We start from the raw sequence: 21,316 nt of genomic DNA, 5'->3' as shown, positions 1-21,316 counted from the left end.
AAAAGCTGAATTTATGCCCGGCTCTAGTTTTTATAACCAACCAAGAGAAATTTAGTTTGTATGCTAGAGCAACTGCGGAAATCAATTCTTAATCTATGACCTTGCTTACCACAGCTTGAAGCCTTGCAATAAATAAATGCCTTGAGCCACAAATAAGAAACATTTGGTGAATCAAAGAGACAAATAACACAAATCTATATGTGTATATATAACATTAGAAAGGTCATATAAAATACAATATTGGCTCTCTTCTTGCTCTAACATAATCATGTTTGAAAGGCAGGACACAGTAATTGGCTGCATTAATACCCAGGTGGTGAACCGTCACAAGTACCTATTTTCTTTTCAAATGACAATGTTCTTCCTTTTAGAGGACTTCTTGTAGCCTGCCTGGTTTTTTAGTATGGACAATGCTATAATGCTCAGAAATACAGAATCTCTGAAAAATACCTATTTTCTTTGCCCTAGCATATGCAAAGTCTTTCTCTTATGCACATTTAAGCTCCCTTGTGAAATTGCTCAGTGTTTCATCACTAACAATAGGAAAAAAAATGCCAGAGCTCATGTGTTCACCTGCACTTAGTCACAACTACCCTTCTTTCTAAGTCGAATCCCTCAAATCCTTACCCTATATGTTATTACGTATTTCTCACAGGATTATAAGCTAAAAGAAAAAAGCACCTATAGTAACATTTCATTATTAATATTTTACAATCATAATTCACAGAACAGTGCTGTAAACAAACCTGTACCTCTTTAAAAACACACCTTCCGTTCTTGATGTATTTGATTGACTGTAGATTTTAAAATCGGGTAGTACAAAACAGCACTAGTTCAGCTAATTTCCCTCTCCTAATTGTCTCCTTCCTGTTACGCTGGAATTTGAATGTGACAGTGACTGACACTCCTTTTTAGATTAGCATGGCATTATTAGTTTGCACAGCAGGTGACCAAAGTAACTGATGGGAAGGTTTCCCTTATTTTAACCCTAAATAAAGGATGTAATCTAATATGAAATGAAAGAATTTGGAGAGTCATAATTACCCTTGAATTGGAATTTTACATAGAAACTAAATCAGAAATTTTTTAAATTTCTTTAAATATAATGAAAGTTTTAGTCAAAGTAGATCATTAGGTCCTTTCTAATGTTATATTTTCACAAGATCCTGTAACATGCTGTGATCAGTTCTCAATCAGTGAAAGGTTTGTTATTAATACAAATAGAAAAGACTGAGAACCAAATTGAAATGCCCTTTTCAGTTCTTAATAAAAATCGCAGGTGCAGCATCCACAGGAACATATTTGTGCTCTTGTGGCTTTCAGGCATTAATCTCAGGTGCCAACACTCCCTGTACAGGACAGAGAAAGACATCGTACCTCCTGGTATGGGACAGAATTTGGAACAATTCTCAAAACACCTGACCAAGCAGTCAGTATAACAGCTAACTGTGAGTACACAATTTGAAAAGACAACATACATTTCTCTTATTGTAACATCAACTTCTTTTATTTCATATTAGGTGATACTTTTCACTGAAAGGACATTGATCAGAAAGCTGCTTAATTCATTTTTGTTTTCTTTATAGTGTCCGCATTAACTGCAAACTACCTACTGAAAGACAGGGGGAAACATTTTGGGTTTACAGTCTGCAGAACAGGGGAAAGTATGGTAAAAGAATGAGGTTGAAGGAGCCAGTGATAGGTCATAGTCCATTTAATTTATTTTCAACTACTTTTAACTTCTTCCTTAATGGAAGCCCTTAAAGAAGTAACAAGCCACTTATTTTGGAACCAGAATTGTCATGTCATTTAGGGAGGAAAGATTAATTAGCAATGAATTATATTGCTTACAAGCATTATGCTGTCTGGGACAGCAGTACTGATAAAACCAAAAATGCCGCCAGAGGAAAAGCGAGACTTAAACTGAAATTACTTGGCTCATCCTACTTAGTTCTACCTATAAGCATAGGCATACCCAACTAATATCCAAAAAACAACTCAGGAGACTTCTGAAATTCTCTTCTCCAAGGAAGCACTGCCTTTTGTGCTCAATGTATGGATTTATTCCAGACTAAGGGTGACTTCTGTGGAAATGTTGCCAAGTACTTACTGGTCAGAACTGATGTCTGGAAATAGAGGAGAAACTATCGCATTCCAGATGCACACAACATTTTCCTACTGAAAAATAAACTGTTCTTGAGCCTACCCCAGAACAGGGTAAACAGCTAAACAACAGCTTTACCAACAGCTTTTACTTTTTACTTTTTTTACTTTTTTTTTTTTTTTTTTACTTTTTACTTTTTACTTTTACCAACAGCTAAAGCAGAGCAGGAGGAAGTCTGATTTCACGCATGCTTTTCCATAGCCCAAGAGCAGGAGTTTTAGCTTGGTGATGACCTGTGTTTTATGCCTAGCTGGAGAGAACAACTCACATTCCAAACCGAAGCCCCTTGGGTAATAGTGTTTTACAGGTATAAAAGCATATGCAGTTCCCAAATTTCCAAAGATTTTGTGAATGGCATTAACCAGACCTCTCCGCAGCTGCTTGTGCGAACGGGCAGGTATTAGCACGGCACTTGCAGAAGCGGGGCACCCCGCACAGCAAGCCTTCCTGAGAGGCAGTCATCCGCACAGTCTGGAGTAGCCCTCACTAACTTTAAGACCCTCTCCTCAGTACTAAGCATCAGTTAATACTGACTCCCTACCCAACTCCACCTGCTATGTCCTATCTGGCATTTTAAATTAGTTTTCATGTTACAGTCTTAAAGGCAGTTTGTTCTAACTGCAGGAGAATTGGGTTAATTAATTAATTTGGGTTAGAGGAAACTAATTCCCCACCAACAGAACAACATATTTACACTACAATGTGCAGCTGATTATAACCAATGACCCTTACAAAACGATTTAAGATTCAGTATTTGTGAAACAAAGCAAAGTATTCACTGATGGTTTTGTATCAGCATAAATGACTAATTACTTAAATTAAGATAAGAAACTTGATTTATTATAAATACAGGGGCTTGCCCTCTTATAAAAATGACTTGCTCTGCAGTTCAGGACACATTGATTTATGGCACTACTTGTAATTATCTTATTTTTTATTTTAACATTTAATAATAGGTGAAAAATTAATTCGAAGTAAACCAGAACAAGACATGTTCCCAATATAATTGTATTCCACAGCAATACTCATACATTATCTGTATCCTAATATTTCACTAATAGTAAAGATACAAAACTATTTTGAAAAACTTGCAGAGAGTAAAAGATTAATTTGGCCTAGATTACAGAAAGAGTGAATATTCTTGCCTTTCTCATACATGACCATTCGTTATTTAGTGATACCTGACATCTGTTGCTGAGACCAGCTGAACACAATTCAAATCCAGTTTAGCTAGGAATAACAGAGAGTCATAAAGAATCTCTGAGGATAGATTATGAATCAATTACGGCATAGGATCCCATCAGAGAGAGAGACTGAATCTGCCTGGAGTCTGGTAGTGAACAAAGCAAGTAACTTAACATCTTTGCTGCCAAGCACTTTGCTTTGGAAAGCACTTTGCTCTCTCCTGACCCCTACACCACCAGCCCTTTACCTCACCTAAGGGCCATTTATGGACAGATAGAGCACTTACTAAGGCACGTCAGGTCCCCATGACAAGACTTAAAGATTTATTGCACTACATTCTAACTACACAATACAGTTACAAATTTTTACAGTATGTATCTTTTAAATAAACACAAAAACCATCCATGTCTAATCTACTTACACTAAGATTAAATTGTTTAGGACTTTCTCATCCACCTGAAGTCCTCTAAGTCTGTCCAAACAAGATGACTACCATGGATTCCCTCTTTCTGCATATTTATGTTGCAGATTTTTGAGGAACCCTCAGATGTGTTTCTATGTATTTTGTTGCATGGGTGAAGGGAGAACAAGCACGCCAGAGACCAGAAGAAACTTTTTTTGTAGTTCACTGGTAACCAGCAAAGTTCTCTAGCTTATCTTCAGTTTTTGGGGTAATTGCTGGAGCCTCAGGGTGTCCAAGGAGACTGTCACACAACTGCATGAGTATGAGTACAATTGCTCAGTCAGTTATTATAGTGGTAATGATTATTGTTGCATCGATATGTGCAGAAAACAGTGATTAAGGGCAATGTAAGAATATTTTCAACATGAAGAATGTTTTCATAGATCTGCTTGATCTAACTTCAGCTCTGAGCTCAGCTAAAACAAACCGTGTTCCTCAGGGCATTGCAACAAATGGATTATCATGAAATAAAGACACTTAGCAGCCAGGTTCATATTACAGCTGCTTCCTGTGCTGACCAGCACAGTCACCGTGACCTCATGTTCCCCCTGTTTTAATATATCCTCACACTGTCTCTTGTCTCATACTTAACAGTAATATTCCTCTGGGCAGAAACCACCTCCTTCTTGTGTGTTTACAGAACCAGCTGTGCCTAGTGACTCTTAGCATATAAATAACAGTATAAATAACAAGAAAGATATAAATCTGATCGTGATTTATAGCCGAGAGTTGAACAACATACTCAATTAAATCCCTGCATTATCAAAGTCAACGGAAATTTTTATTCTTGAGGCTAGGGTTTTTGCTATTGTATCGTCATGGTTGGTATCTTCTTGGTACAAATCTTTTTTCACATAAAAGCCTTCTTTTTAGTCACCCATCAGTTCTTATACCTTGCAGTTATTACCACAGCCACATAAAATGGGACTAAGAGTAGTATTTTCACTGCCACTTTTTTCAAATCATCTCTTTCTATCAAGCATTTCTTCCAAGCCCAGTGGTACCCAGAATTCAGATTACTGTGGTTTGGAAAATATCCCTCAAAAGATTACTAAAAGACATCTGCTTTGGTCCATGAGGGGCACATGTGGGATCGACCTCTGCTATATTCTATAACCACTCACTGACGACCAGACAGCAAACCCCACTTCTGCATAGCTGCAGAAAACCAGCATGCCACTATAGTAATAAGAAAAGATATCAGAAAGTATGGGATACCTCCCAATATAACACAGGCTTCTAAGACATTTAAGCAAACTCAAATAGCTCAGATAGCTCTCTGATAGCCTGTGAGAAATTTGGGAGTCTCTGAAATCTGATGTCATGCTACCACTCACAGATGTCTGAAACTGCATACTTAATTTTTAAGGACTACTTATTAAGATTGTCTATTTTCTTTGTTGGATTTTTAACTCATATGACTGCTTTCACACTTAAATCCCTTTATTTGAAAGGTGCCCTCATTCTATGAAGTGAACCATCTGGAGTTCTGCTTTTTTTTTTTAATCCACAGTATTAGAGGTCAGGCAGAGGCAAGTGTTCAGGGGAGGATTTGGAACTAACTAAAAAAGAATGAGAAATATGTATTCAAACAGAATCTGACATAAAAAGAGGAATTCTCATCCACAAAATGAAATTCCACTATTTTACACAAAAAGAAACCATTAATTATTAAATAGAGATTCGTTGGTTAAATCTGGGTTATATACAGAACTATTATGGGAGCGAGAGTAGTGCTACAGAGCAACATTTACTGGCATTATGAAAATTATTCCAACTTGCAAAACTCTTTTAATTGAGTTTATGTTTCAGAAGGAATATTTATTTTGAACAGAAATTTTATGTTAAAGCTTAAATTTTAAAAGGTACCTTGGTTGTTTCAGAGGAGCATTAAGATTAGAAACTCACTCTTCCAGGCATTTATTTCGTAACGATCATTTAATTTCATCTTTTGTTATGTTTGACAACTCTCGTGGGGGCTAAACACTCTCCTCCACAGCTACTGTGATTGCTGAGAGAAAAATATGAAATAGCTTTGAAAATAATAGATCAGGTTCACTGGCGGCCTGGTTCTGCTGAGCTCAGCAAAGAGGAAAGGCTGCCCAATATCTTTAGCGGTGCAGTCACTCCTAGAGGCTATTCTGACTTGCACTTGCTGGCAGAAGTCCCTAAAGGACCATCTGCCAGCAAGAACAGGGCAGGGGGGGAGGGAATCATTCATGTGCACACTCAGATACTGCCAAGTCCTTCCCAATTCTCAAAAACTTCAAATAGTAGAAGCTACCACAAGCAAGATTTAAGACTTTAGTATGCCAACTTTACCTGCTGTGGAGTCCTCAATATAGAAGCGCTTCACCAGAAGAGACAAAGAGAGTCTCCATAAAATGAAGAGGAGGAGAAAACTGAACAGATAAAAGAATTTATCTTTTATATTCAGAATATTATGGTTACGGTCACAGAACCATGGTCAACGTTACCAAGCACTGCAGGTTAACTATACTGAAAAGATATGTCTACAAAAGGCTTATTGAGAAGGCGGGGGGAGGAGGGAAGTGTCAAAGATACACAACAGATGTGTGCACACTAAGCTCGTATCTTCAAAATTGCTGCTACAGGTCTATCTCTTTATTTAACTTACTACTACAGAAAGTCATAACAACCCTAAAGCATTCAAAATAGGAGACGCATAGCAGAGCAAAACCAGAACGTGCTGTTTCCCTCAATCAGATTTGAAAGAGGCAGATCAAAGAGAAAACATTTAAAATTAAATGCAAGACCTTATTCTGATTTGAGGAAAGCAGAAAAAATGCATATATTGCAAATACATCTTGCAATATATATATGTTGCAAAGTTAGGCTTCATTGGCTTGGCCTGTCCTGTTATGTGTCCCCATTCCCACCCTCACAATTTTGTTTATCTGTAAAATGCACCCTTAAAGGCATCAGCTTGTACAGAAGGGCAACAGCTGTTCTGTTCTGGGTCACAGCAGATGCAGAACATACCACCAGAGTTGCCTGTATATGATGCTTTCTCAAGAATACTCATAGGCCTTTTTTTTTTTTCCTTCTTCCTTTGCTGTTTCTACTGAAAGCATGGCTGTGCACCCTCCTGGCATGATTAGGATTTTCTGCCTCTATGGTACTGGCCAAGGAGTAAGGTGATCCTAAATGAGTACACCCTACAGTTCTACTATTACAGTCTCATCTTCCTTCCTCTTCCCACTACTCATGTCTGTCTCCATCCCACTATTCATCACATTTTAAGTGACATCTAACATTCAGATTATACTCAGTCTTAGACACAGCCCATGGAAATCTTCAGTTAGCTGAAATTAGTAATACTGACTTCAGTGAAATGTTTCGTTTCATACAGTGCTCTGTCTTCTAGCACAGCACTGGATCTTGTAAAAAAGTGAGCAACAACAGTGTTTTTTCCTCTGTCACCAAATGTTCAGTTTAGATTTTAAGTTTACTTGGCTCATGGACAGAGAAAAAAAGACATTCTTTGCTGTCCGGATGAAGCACAGTGTAACTGGTCACACGCTCTGTGTATATGATGCAAAACAAGAAAAATTCTAACCTAAACTGTAAGCCCCAGTCGGGTGAGAATTAGGTCTGCTTTTCAGGATGGAAGAGGTTTTAGTTTTGTTTTACAGTGGCTTGGTTTTTGTTGATACCAATCACCCGTTCACTCCCATCTCCATGCACTCCCATTTCTACGCAGCTCTGCAGCTAGCTGCCTGAAACAGCAGCTCAGCTGTTTCTTTTGCACATTGATACTACAAAACTGATCTTGTAAACAGAGAAGACTTTTTCTGTATCTAACATTAGGTCAGTAACGTTTTATTCATTCATGTCCTGTTCCTGTGAAAAGAAGTCAATGGCGGGGGTCAGTGCGTGGAACAGATCTCTACAACACAGCCTCATCTGTAACTAGAGTTTCAGCACACAGACTCTATATAACCAAGCTAACAGTTAGCACAAGCAAAATAGTATAAATATTAACAGAGAAAAATATGCACATGAGGGAAATACTAGAAAATAATATCACTGTCAGTGTGAAACCAGCAGCACCATGGACTGGAAAATTTTATTACTTGCAGACAAGGCACAACTCAATTTGTCTTGCAGCTTCTTTTACCTTGTGTTCCTCGGAGTGTTCAGCTCAAAGCCAGCATGAGATCTGCTCTGAACTTGTGTCAGATTCCTCTATGAGCTACAAAAAACCCACACACTTGCACCACCCAAGCAACTGAGATTATTCCAAACAAAAATCCCTATACATTTACTATGAGGTTCAAAGGTAGAGGTACCAAGTTCACAGTACACTTGGCACAGTCACTGCACTGCCAGCTGTATAACTAGGACTGGCGAAGTACACAGGCCATAACATCACTTGTCTTCCACACAAGCATTTAGCTGAGAGGACATTCTAGGAGGGGGAAGTTAAAAAAAAAAAAGAAAGGAGCATCAGCATTAATCTAGCAGCAGCCTCCCCACAGGGCCCCCAAAGGTCTGTCAGTGTTCTCTGCCCCATCAGGGACAGCACAAGCCACCAGCCACTGGGCAGGACTAGGGCAGGAGACGACCTTGAATCATTTTCTTCCAAACAGACCTTCAAACTATTCCCAACCATTCAGAACTGGGCAGCCAAGCCTCAATTTGAAACAAACAAACAAAACCAACCCAAAAAACACAACCAAAAACCCCTTTACAATTAAACATCCCTTTCCACTTACATGGATTCTTTTGAATGTTTTTTCATAGTTCTGGAGGTTGCAGAATCCTGTCTCCTCGTGTTCCCCCTGACATAAATAGGCAGCCTTCACTCCAGCACTCCTACAAAATTAAGCAAGCTAGCACTGAGACTCCTTCCTCACAAAATTACAATGTTGGTATAGACACTACTAATAAAAATATCTTGGAGTTTTCAAATAAAAAAATCCGTTATCCAGAATCATTGTTTTCATTCAGAATTTCTCTCTGCGGCTCCCGTCCTAGAGAACAAACAGGTCCTTGTTCTCCCAGCCTGGTCACAAATTGCAAGAATACATTGTATCATTATCTGCTACTTAATTAGAAAAATAAGCTTTTTTTTTTTCTTTTGACAAACCACAGAGGAATATACATGTCACTAAGTCATTCAGCACTCCACGCAAATATCCACAAGTAGGACCTGGTAGACAATGTTACAGCAAACTCTCTAAATTCCAGCCATCTTTGCCCTAAGATTCCAGCTAACTTCTTAAATTTTTTTCACCTGGAAGTTCAGATTAATTTCCTTGGAATTTAATGACTTGTTTTTAAATTTCAGATTAATAAAAATTAAGGGATTGATTAAAATTTAAGTGCTTATTAAGAAGCATCTGTCCTTTACAAATTTTTAAGTTTCCTTTTTCCTGAAGCACATTCTTAAGTATTTCAAAAAAGAACACATTTCCTAATTTGCATCATCTCCCTAGAAGATCCTGAAGTATTTCATCAAGAAAAAGTCTACAAAAATCCACAGCTTCCTGGCGCAACAGCCATTAAAGTGCAGGAGAAATTCTCTATCAACTCCAAATGCAAAGTAGATGAGCCCAAGAAACTGCAAACAGTATTTAAGAGCAAACAAACCTTCCTTTTGCCGCAGAAAATCTCACAATTCTAGGGTCTTAGTATTTATTCTGTTAACTTTTAATTTGCTGTACCTGCATATTAAAGTAGAAAAAACTCTACTGAAAATTGAGATACCATCAACCTCAACATGCTTGAGCTGTCAGGAAGCTCCTAGGAATAGAAGTATGACAAAACCAAAAACACTTCACATAGGGTTTCATGGTTGATCTGATAGTTTGATTTTTGTTAAAACTCAACTCATTTGCGAGTTAGGTTTTTATGGAATGCAGAGGATGACAGGTACCTGTATGGTATTTGTGGTGGTGATGATAATCAGATGGCAATCTCATAAAGCCCCTGAAAAAAGATTTACATTCTCTATCACTTTTTCATTTTTGTCTGCATACCTCATCCTGTTTTTGCAGTATTTTGTCTGCTAGACTGTTTTCAATGTCTGAGTTCAAAAACTCTGCTACAAGATTAAAGGCGACACTCTCAAAAGCAATTTCAATGGATCTCAATTTCCTAGGCGCTCAAAAGAAAATAATTAAATGGGTGAAATCGTTATTGTGGGATTTGGTGGACTATTTGCTTGTTTGTTCCTTGCACAGAGACGTATTTCCTTGTTATCTGCATTACAGGAGTATCCAAAGTATCAGGCAGGGTTGGGGTTCTGTGTGCAAGCAGAAAAATGCAATTCTTGCCCCATAAGAGTTCACAGCATCAGCAATGACCCTGCAATGAGTTCCATGTGTGCCAACACCTGAACCTTTACAGATGCCATAGTAACACTGCAGACTACTAGAAACTAAATAAATATATAAACAAACATTTTTCCTATACACTGTTATACAGCTGTTGCTTGATAATGATATCCTGGTCACTAATGAACTTGGTTGGACTAAAACTGCCAACTAGAGATGAATGGAGGGTAAAAACTTAGTCCTTCATGAAACCTGGAGAAACAGGTGACAAATTCCTTCCTACAATATCAATAATACTAAACAGTAACATGTCCGGAGCCTATGATGACTACCTGGTAAATCTATTAAATGCGTTGCACAGCCTGGTATCTGAGCAATGAGGTTTCATTTCTGATAGATTTGGTACTTTAGTCTCACTTTTACTTACAGACGCCAGTGACAAAGTTTTGATTAACAGGAATTTCCTTCTGCTGCACCTCAATCATTTATTTTTAGAAGACCGGTGCTGACACATGAAATATTTCTAAGTGTATCAAACAAACGCTTCCTTTTGAACAATCTAACATTACACGGTTCCTTCCAGATCATCACACGCAGCGTGATGTACCCTGCCCTAGCTGCAAACCTGCCAGGGAAATGCTTTTCAAGAGATACCTCCAGCAGATTAGGAATAAGCAAAGCCCCTTCTGGATCACCTACATATAAATACAGATCTATATTATCTTCACAAATAGAAAGACAAAAAAGAAACAAATAACATTTTAGCACGGGGGTTTCCCAACTGTGACCATGCATGGTCCACACATTATTCAATGTGAACCTAAAGGGTTGCTTATTCCTTGTTTGCAACCTCTGCCTCTGACACTTGACTTAAAATTCTGGATTTCTCCCTTAAACTCTGCTGTTATCTAGTGGTTGGTGAGAAAAATGAGTTGGTGAATTGAGTCTGAAGCCTCAAACCACGGAATAGTGGAATCGACAGAATTACTTATACAAGTTAGGACTCCAGGATCAAGGTTATGAGGATTATCCTGCTCTGGGATACTCTGAGTAACACCTTATTTTACAAGTATGCTTCTTTAAATCACCATTATTCAATGTAAATATGTAGAAAAATCAGACTCTGTATTAATTAGTATTCACAGAAAGCATACGCAGAGACAGAAAGATGAATGCAGTGTGAATAAAATACAGCGTGAAGAAAATAGTCTCTTTGACCATTCTTTTGTGTTCGTACTGACAATGATTTAACTGTATTTTTGTACTTGAATTTAAAATAAAGTCTATTATAAAAAAGGTTTAATTGTGATAAGCTATATAATGATCTCCAAAGGTTTACGAGGCATAGAGGTAGGTTTGAGCTGAAATTCTGGACTCAATTCACACAGGTGTATGGGAGGCCAACTCTGGATCTCTCTACAGCTTTGTCAGCAACAGTGAGAGGTTAGCAATCTGCGCTGCATTCCAAAGAGCTGAAAAACCAAATCCACGTGATTTATTGGCACCATACAAACACTAAAGTAAGGTGACTTATTAGCAAATATACCTAATATTATAGTACCTAATGACATGTATTGTCATGACAAGCATCCTCAAACTGTTCCTTCACTTAAAATGAATTTATGGATCGGTCCCAAATTACTTCCCAGCAGGACTCTATCACTCATTTTAATTATGAACCAAATCCTGTATCCCTTGCTACCCTAACAAAAAAGATGTCAGGAACTGTTTTAGCTATATATGGAATGAATTCTATTCTGATTCATATCCTTAAAAGTAAAATAGGCAAGATATCCCTTCAGGAAGTCTATTCTGGTTAGGAAAATTAACTCTTCTTATTCTAGATCTTATGGAAACAGTCAGGAATAATGCTAATTTTATACAATTATTGAATTGTACTATGTTCTCTTGTTATCATACCTGTTTACAAACAGCCATAGAAGCAGAGTTAAACAGACTTATGGGCTTCAACTACAAATGACAATCAAGTCATTGCAAGTCCTTCACACAGCATCTGAAGCTACAAAAGTAAGTCACCATGACCTAACAGCTTTGCTAAGCCTTTGTGTCGATTTTCTCAATTGTTTTTCTATATTTAAAAGATGCAAATTTGGCTGAAAACAGAATACTCCTCACTGTACTTTAAGAATGGAGTACTTAAAGACAACCAGGAATGTATATGAGAATTCATTTCCCTAACTTGTAAGCACTCATTATTTTTGTTCTGAAAACTCACATCAGTCATATTAATTCCTCTCACATAATTTATCACATATCTTCTGGTTTAGATGACAGCTATCTATTGTAACCGCAGTACATACCCATTACTTTCATATAGTGTAGAATGTTGCATGTCTAACTTTAGATAGGCAGATTTCATTAATTGTAAAATAATCTAAAAAAGAACATTAGTTTACCAGCTTAATTGGTGTTAATATCTAAATTACATAGTAATTATGAAAAAAGAAAATGGTAAGATACGGCTTTACAACAGAAACCTAACAGTTCATTTAGATACTGGAAACCAACATTCACTTTCTTATCAATTTTTGGTGCGTTTCAAAGCATGCCTCCTGGTCTAGTGCTCTAAAGTTCCTCTTGCACACATGGCTGCCACCAGTAACTGCTTTTCTGTGTCACATTTACAACCAGACTGCATTCAGTTATTTGCATGCTACTTTGTAGACGTGTACATAAAGCACTGACAAAGTCTCTGAAAATGAAACAGTGCAAAACGAAAAAAATGCAAAGGTGCCATCCAACCACAAAGAAATATCAAAATGTGACAGAAGTCAAGCAGAATAATGCAACCTCAACGAATCTAGCCCACGCCGCTTTACGGTACATAAAGTGGTTATCTGTTAAAGACTGGTGGTTCATTCAAGACAAGGGGCAGTCTCCGTCCAACAGCCTGTCCTGCAAGAACCACTGCCTGGCAGCAATAACTGCATGGACAGAGACTCTTCCACCCACTCACCTCCAGAAGTGACCTCTTCAGAACTGGATTGAGGAACATTGGCAGGACAATGTGGGGAAGCTTGCATTGCTGCCGCCCTTGCTATACCTGTCCTGTGGAGAAATAGAGGACTTAATTTCCAGGGCTGTCAGTCAGCACCTTCCACATTACAAGTGAAGGAAAAAGAAATGAATTTGACAATGCCTGCTTCAAGCGAGTACATTTTGGGGCATGGTGAAGAACCCCCATTTTCCATGGACTGATTTGGGTTACTTTCACATCTTCTGTGGAGCTCCATTTGTCTGCCCGGCCAGCAAGCTGGATTCTTTAGTTCATGAGTTGATGCTCTTGCCAGTTACCTATATAGCAAGCTGGGATAAGGCCACTGAGAATCAACTTAACTAGACAGCCTAAATAAAATAAATAAGGAAATCATGTTTAAATTAATCTCTCAACTCTGACGTGAACAAGTACTTGCCATTGGGTAACTCCCTTCTATCTCCCTTTCAATATGGCAAGTTCCTTAGTCTGCTCTTTACATATTTCCTTTACAGAAACCATTACCATATGAATTACCTAACAGAGAAGCAGTTCTTTTGCTTTTCCTGTCCCACCCATTTCATACAGGCATTTTATTTTACTTCCACATTAATCCAAATAGAGTTACCACAAGAATCGATCCTACCAAAGACAACTTCTAACGGAAAAAAGGAAACCTTCCACCATCCTCGTGGTTTCCAGCTAGGACAACAGTTTTCAGCCACCAGTTTTTAGTGTGACACCTACAAATGATTTGTATATACCAAAGTGCAGTCCATTAGAGAGAAAAAGAGACAAAAAAACCCCTATCTGAAATACGTGAATAAATCATTCTTTTGAGTGTGGTGATGAATGTAATGTTTTACAATTTCAAAACCAATTCTCTAAAGCCTTACTAAAACAGTGTGTTTGCTTCCAAAAGTGATCCCTGTGTATCTTTCAGGAGTACCATGATGTTTTTTGTTGGAGGAAATGTCAAGTTTAGACACAGAGGATTGGAGACTAACAACCAACCATTTTATTCTGGTAGGAGTGTGCACTGAATACTGATGTTCACAGGGAGGAACAATTTCCAATAATTAATTGGAAACATATCAGCCTTCATTGCATTTGCTTAACTTTGGTCAACAGCAATGTTAATCTTGCAAGTGAATTGAGAGACAAGACAAAGCCTATACATGTGATGTTTATATATAATTCAGAACTGCTGAAAAGCATGGAAAGCAAGCCAAGAAAATTATGACTATAAAAATATAGTAGAGGAACTCTATTAGGAGAAAAAAAAAAACAAAACAAAGCCACATTTTACTGTATCAATTACTTAAGCTCAATCTTTTAGCTAGGTTCACTTCTTATTTGGGCAAAACAGACTTATGCATCACTCACTTCCTGAACAAAGATGCCAGATAGGGTGTTTTCTTAATTTTTATGCTTTTATTTGCCACTGTATACTGCTTTTCTCTTCACGAAGTTCCCAGTTTCCAACATACTAAGCACACCTCAAAGCAACAAAACAGTTTGTCTCTCTGAATATCTACTAGCTTGGACTGTGATTATGGCTGTCCATGGGCTATGACTACAAACAGACTTCGGCCAAAATATTTGGATGAGGTATCTCCAAGAGAAATAATAACAATTGGTCACCTTTATAATACCATATTTAATAAACCCAGTATTTAAATATAAAATAAGATACAGCAGGTTGTCTCAAAGAAATAGGACAATGATGAGTTATGCCCTGAACACTACAGATAGATGTTCTGTTCACATTTTAAGACAGAGATTATTCTAAGCACTAACAGGAATTTCGTAAATCTGCTCCTTTTCTTTATGTGACAAATACTGGAAGTATCAGAAAGAACCAAAATCATCATGGAACCCTGATGATCTTACATTTTACATACTACATAAACCCCTCTCAAAGTCACCAAAAAGCTGCCCCAAAAAGACCGTGATACACAGATAATCTAGATATTTCAGTAACAATGCACAGATATCACTGATGCTTTTCTCTCCAGACAGAGAAAAGAACTCAAACACTTTGAAGTGTTTGGGGATAGTTTCTAATAATCCTTGGAAGGACTGGCATTAGTGGAAACAGGTTTTACCAAAACCCACAACTGTTAGAGCATTTACCCTCCTTCAAATGCAAACTGGTAAAAGCTACAACTGGGGGGGGGGGGGGGCGGGAAGGGAAAAAAAAAAAAGCTACAACTGAAAGCAAGAGCTGATGAAACAGTCACAGCGTGGAATTTTGTTTGCTTCAGTAATCTACAAAAACATCAAATGCCAAACATTTCACACTTTGAAGGTAACCTACATTTGTTTCAAAAACAAGGCTTAAGAGTTCAAAACCAAACACCTTATGTATTAAATGCTTCAAAGAGCCTTTCCTTTGCTTACATCCTCGTGATTTTTCTCCCCACAAGATAACTATTGTTCCCCCACAGTATATGTTGACCTATGTATCCCAAGCACTTCAGAAACCACTTTAACCATATGGAATATTTCTAAAAGGTAGGATCACTCTCACTGGCTAGGAGAATAGTTCATGGAATAAAAATTAAAATGTATGTTCCACAGATTAGTCCAATTCAAACAGAAAGCTCTTCCATGACAGAAAGCACATGCTTTTAGGATGAACTCACATCCTGCCACCATATCCAAGCTAGAATATCCCCTCTTCTTCCTTGTTTAAATAGTGGGTAGAATCTATTGTGTACATAAGGACTGTAATATAGCTCCTGGACTTAGTTCTCAGATCCACCAGAAATTTTCCTCTGAGTCCTGCAGAAATCACTGCTTTTTCTACAGTTCATTTGCCCTTTGAGAAATGAAGAAAACCTACCTTTCAGTCTCCATGACTGGAAAAAGAAATGGTGAGAAGTCCATTGTGTGGACCTTTAGATGAATGAATCCATGCATCTATGGCTGCAGCAGTGGATTCCTCATCTCCGTTCTTCACCCAGTGACAACATCCAGGTGGTGCTTGAACACAACCTTTCTCGTTTCCTGCATGTGTGTGAGGACAGTACCACTGCAGATTGTAGTCCCACATGGGTTTCCCCAACCAATGTATAGCTGGTGAATTAAAATGAGCCTGACGATTTGTACCTCTAGCTGAATCATGTTAGTCATCACTGCTAGGGAGCCCACACTTATGTTCCAGCATCCAGAAATGATGTTGCTAGTACCTGAACTTTAATGGATAGTCTCCACAGAAAAAGGAATAATGACAGTTTCAATACACTATATGCTATGGCTTTGCTAAGAACCTATGATTTTTTTATACAAGCTAAAAAGAATATTGATTTCTTTCAAGTCCACTGCACACTAAATGCAATTCCTGCTGTTGCTATTTGAGGTATTAGATAAAAATGCCACCTTTCTCACTGAGAAAAGAATAGACGAGTCTTTCATGAAGCAGAAATGTCTAAGGCTCTTTGGTATATTTCAAACAATCTTGTCAGCTGGAGGTAGCCAAAAGCTTACACTGATTCATGAAAAAACATATAGAAAATTCACTTTGGTGCCATCCAAGCTTAGTGTATATTCACTGTGCACTGTGGACTGCAAGACATTGCCAATCTAAAAACACCCATAGTGATATAACAATACAAACTCAGTGCTTCACCTCTCAGTTACAAACTAAGGGAAGACAAGAAATGGCTGTAAAGCAACAAAAAAATGCCTTCTGTGAGAATCTAGATGGACCCTGTGAAACTTTAGGAGGTTCAACAAGGAGAAGTGCAAAATTCTGCACTTTGGGCAGAAGAGCTCCACACATCTGGCTGAAAAGCAACTGGCAACGTAGCAGCTCAGCTGGAAAGGACCCGGGGTCATCCTGGATGCTAGGCTGAATACGAGCCAACAGCGGGCTCACATCAGCAAACCACATGCTGGTTTAACACTAGGAAGAATGTGGCCACCACAAAAAGAAAGATCACTCTCTGCTCATCACTGATGAGGCTACATTTCAAACACTGTGTCTAGTTTCTAATCCACTCCAGCCGAAGTGGAGAAATTGGACAAAATCCAGAAAAGTCCTAAGCACCTACCAAGTCGGTCAGGTGCTTAGGACATTTGCAGGGACTGAGGGAGCTGGGCTTGTTTAACCTGGTGAAGGGCAATTTAACAGCAGTTTACAACTACTTGACAGGGATTACAGAGACAATGGAGCCAAAAGCTTCTTGGTAGTGGGGCATAATGTTTTAGGGTCAAAAGCAACTGAGTGGCAGCTTGGGAGGTTCAGACTGGCTACTTGGAAAGCCTTTTTCTCTAGGAGGGTAGTGCAGAACTGGAAGGGGAAAAAAAGAGAACTTACCACCTCTGGAAAAAGGGGCAGGCAAGTGAAGAAGAATACAAGGACCTCGTTAGGTCATGCAGGGAGGGAATTAGGAAGGCGAAAGCCCAGCTAGAGCTCAACCTGGCCACGGTCGTGAGGGACAACAAAAAAAGCTTCTATAAATACATTAACAACAAAAAGAGAGCCAAGGAGGATCTCCATCCTCTACTGGATGCGGCGGGGAACATTGTCACAAAGGATGAGGAAAAGGCTGAGGTACTTAATGCCTTCTTTGCCTCAGTCTTTAACAGCCACACCAGGTATCCTCAGGGTATCCGTCCCCCTGAGCTGGATGACAGGGATGGAGAGCAAAATAGGCTCCCCATGATCCAGGAGGAAGCAGTTAACGACCTGCTATGACACCTGGAGACTCATAAGTCTATGGGGCCTGATGGCATCCACCCAAGGGTGCTGAGGGAGCTGGCGGAGGAGCTTGCCAAGCCGCTCTCCATCATTTATCAACAGTCCTGGTCAACGGGGGAGGTCCCGGATGACTGGAGGCTTGCCAACGTGACGCCCATCTACAAGAAGGGTCGGAAGGAGGATCCGGGGAACTACAGGCCTGTCAGCCTGACCTCGGTGCCGGGGAAGGTTATGGAGAGGCTCATCTCGAGGGCGCTCACGGGACACGTGCAGGACAACCAAGGGATCAGGCCAAGCCAGCACGGGTTCATGAAAGGCAGGTCCTGCTTGACCAACCTGATCTCCTTCTATGACCAGGTGACCCGCCTACTGGATGAGGGGAAGGCTGTTGATGTTGTCTACCTGGACTTCAGCAAAGCCTTTGACACTGTTCCCCACAGTATTCTCCTGGAGAAGCTGGCGGCCCGTGGTTTAGACAGGTACACTCTTCGCTGGGTAAAAAACTGGCTGGATGGCCGAGCCCAGAGAGTTGTAGTGAATGGGGTGAAATCCAGCTGGCGGCCGGTCACAAGCGGAGTCCCCCAGGGCTCAGTTTTGGGACCGGTCTTGTTTAATGTCTTCATTGATGATCTGGATGAGGGGATAGAGTGCTCCCTCAGCAAGTTTGCAGACGACACCAAGTTGGGAGGGAGTGTTGATCTGCTTGAGGGTAGGAAGGCTCTGCAGAGGGATCTGGACAGGCTGGATCGATGGGCTGAGGCCAACCGGATGAAGTTCAATAAGGCCAAGTGCCGGGTTCTACACTTTGGCCACAACAACTCCAGGCAACGCTACAGGCTTGGGGACGAGTGGCTGGAAAGCTCCCCTGCAGAAAAGGACCTGGGGGTGTTGATCGACACCCAGCTGAATATGAGCCAGCAGTGTGCCCAGGTGGCCAAGAAGGCCAACAGCATCCTGGCTTGTATCAGAAATGGTGTGGCCAGCAGGAGCAGGGAGGTGATCATGCCTCTGTACTCAGCGCTGGTGAGGCCGCACCTCGAATACTGTGTTCAGTTTTGGGCCCCTCACTACAAGAAAGACATTGAGGTGCTGGAGCGTGTCCAGAGAAGGGCGACGAAGCTGGTGAGGGGTCTGGAACACAAGTCTTATGAGGAGCGGCTGAGGGAGCTGGGGTTGTTCAGCCTGGAGAAGAGGAGGCTGAGGGGAGACCTTATCGCTCTCTACAACTACCTGAAAGGAGGTTGCAGAGAGGTGGGTGCTGGTCTCTTCTCCCAAGTGACTAGTGACAGGACAAGAGGAAATGGCCTCAAGTTGCGCCAGGGGAGGTTCAGGCTAGATATTAGGAAAAAGTTCTTTACTGAGAGAGTAGTGAAACATTGGAATAGACTGCCCAGGGAGGTGGTAGAGTCACCCTCCCTGGAGGTATTCAAGGAGCGTGTGGATGTGGCATTGTGGGATGTAGCTTGATGGACATGGTGCTGTGTGGTGTTGGGTGGGTTGTGGCTTGTTGTTGTTGTGTGGCGTGGGTTTTGTGTTTGTTTTGTGTGGGTTTTTTTTTTGTTTTTTTTTTTGTTTTTTGGTTTTTTTTTTTCCCCCCAGGTTGGACTTGATGATCTTACAGGTCTTTTCCAACCGTACTGATTCAGTGATTCTGTGATTCTGTGGTATCTCCATCCTTGGAGATTTTCAAGACTCAGCTATACAAATCCACAGCTGCCTTGATCTATAGTTTTGGCAAGATTGCGCTTCCAGTGGGACACTGCAGAGGCCTTGTCCTGTATAGACCATTTCTATACTTCTACAAAGTGCCAGTTTATAAGACATGAAATTCTCTGGTGTTCTGTAAACCAAAATCCCTTTGCTAAGCCTCCGCTCCTTGCTTGTCTGCCATGATATTTTCAGAGAGATGAACTAACAAGCTTGGAGTGTCCAACGCAATGTGAAATTCTACAGCAACACAGTTAAGCAAACAAATGCATGTTCCAAAGGGCTAGATCACTGTGCCCCATTCTTTGCCACTAACAACCCAAACAAAGTACAAAAATACAACATTTCCACCAAGAAGTGTGCTTCAGAGTCCCAGAGCTAGAAAAGGTGACTCATCTCTTCACTACAGCTTACTGGATTTGACCACAAGAGGTTGATACACTCCCACAAGTGACTGAACCGGGTTATGATAAAGTTAACCACAATTTTTAAGACTGATTAATTGAAGAAGAGCAATGAAGCTGGTGAGGGGTCTGGAGCGCAAGTCTTATGAGGAGCGGCTGAGGGAACTGGGGTTGTTCAGTCTGGAGAAGAGGAGGCTGAGGGGAGACCTTATCGCTCTCTACAACTACCTGAAAGGAGGTTGTAACAAGGTGGGTGTTGGTCTCTTCTCCCAAGTGACAAGTGATAGGACGAAAGGAAATGGCCTCAAGTTGCGCCAGGGGAGGTTTAGATTGGATATTAGGAAAAATTTCTTCACTGAAAGGGTTGTCAAGCATTGGAACAGGCTGCCCAGGGAAGTGGTGGAGTCATCATCCCTGGAGGCATTTAAAAGACGTGTAGATGTGGCACTTAGGGACATGGTTTAGTGGTGGACTTAGCAAGGTTAGGTTTACAGTTGGACTCAATGACCTTAAACGTCTTTTCCAACCTAAATGATTCCATGATTCTAAGTGACTAATTCTGCATTTGGCACACAAATTTTTGTCCCAACAATGCAACTGTGCTGGCTGTTCAGCCATATTCCTTGACAGTGGGTTAATCTTTGAGGTAATGCCTCAACCAAAGCACTCTGGAATGCTCTTAACAGTAATCACCGACTACAGGGAGAATCCTCATTGGTTTAAGATTAAGTATTCACCTACATGTTCTGCACATAGCTCAAAACAACCACTGTCATTATGATACTACCACAATATGAACTTTTTGGAAGCCGTAAAAGCATAATTTAGGGGGACAACATGAACCTAACAATTAAGCACAAACCCAAAAGTATCTGAATGGGCAGATCAAGGGGAATAATTACTGTTTTGTTAAGACATGTACATTTTTTATAGTTCTGGTAGATATAACCCTGAAAAATACCTGTAACAAAGAAATTTATTTAAGGGCTGAAACTCTGTTACTGACATTCATGAAATATCCTCTAACTTTTTTCAGAGAGATTTAATTATACCTTTCGTGCTACTCATCCATTGAAAGATCTTCTGGTTGGCATTAATTTGAATTCTATTGCAACATAAATTAATACAACTTAGACACATTTATCAGCCCTTTAAATAACAAACTGATAAAGTGTCCAGGCAGTATATTCTTGAAAAGAAGACAAAGACACACAATTAAAAACTGAACTACAATTACTTTGCATTTCAGAAAGTTAAAAAGTAGCCTGAAGCAACATTACCTCAAAGAGAAAATCTGGACAGTGGCTTTGCTTCAAGCAAAGACATAACAGTATTTAAAAGAAAACAATATGCAGCAACAGCAAATCATGTAGAAAGAGCAAGCAAAA

General features: G+C 39.8%; 1 protein-coding gene across 2 annotated transcripts in view; it reads right to left on the bottom strand.

The window, feature by feature from the left end:
* PPP2R2C (protein phosphatase 2 regulatory subunit Bgamma) overlaps positions 1 to 21,316 on the bottom strand; it is a 145,508-nt gene that overhangs the window by 108,337 nt on the left and 15,855 nt on the right. The window contains exon 2 of one of the 2 annotated variants that reach the window (XM_059817673.1): positions 13,092 to 13,178. The exons of the other annotated variant lie outside the window; for it this stretch is intronic. Coding sequence (XP_059673656.1) covers positions 13,092 to 13,178 — 87 coding nt within the window. The remainder of the gene's footprint in view (positions 1 to 13,091; positions 13,179 to 21,316) is intronic. 2 annotated transcript variants of the gene reach the window in all.

This window comes from Gavia stellata, chromosome 5, assembly GCF_030936135.1.
Source record: "Gavia stellata isolate bGavSte3 chromosome 5, bGavSte3.hap2, whole genome shotgun sequence".
Lineage (NCBI taxonomy): Eukaryota > Metazoa > Chordata > Aves > Gaviiformes > Gaviidae > Gavia > Gavia stellata.
Note: the sequence above shows the minus strand (reverse complement) of the source record. Positions and strands in the feature narration are given on the sequence as shown.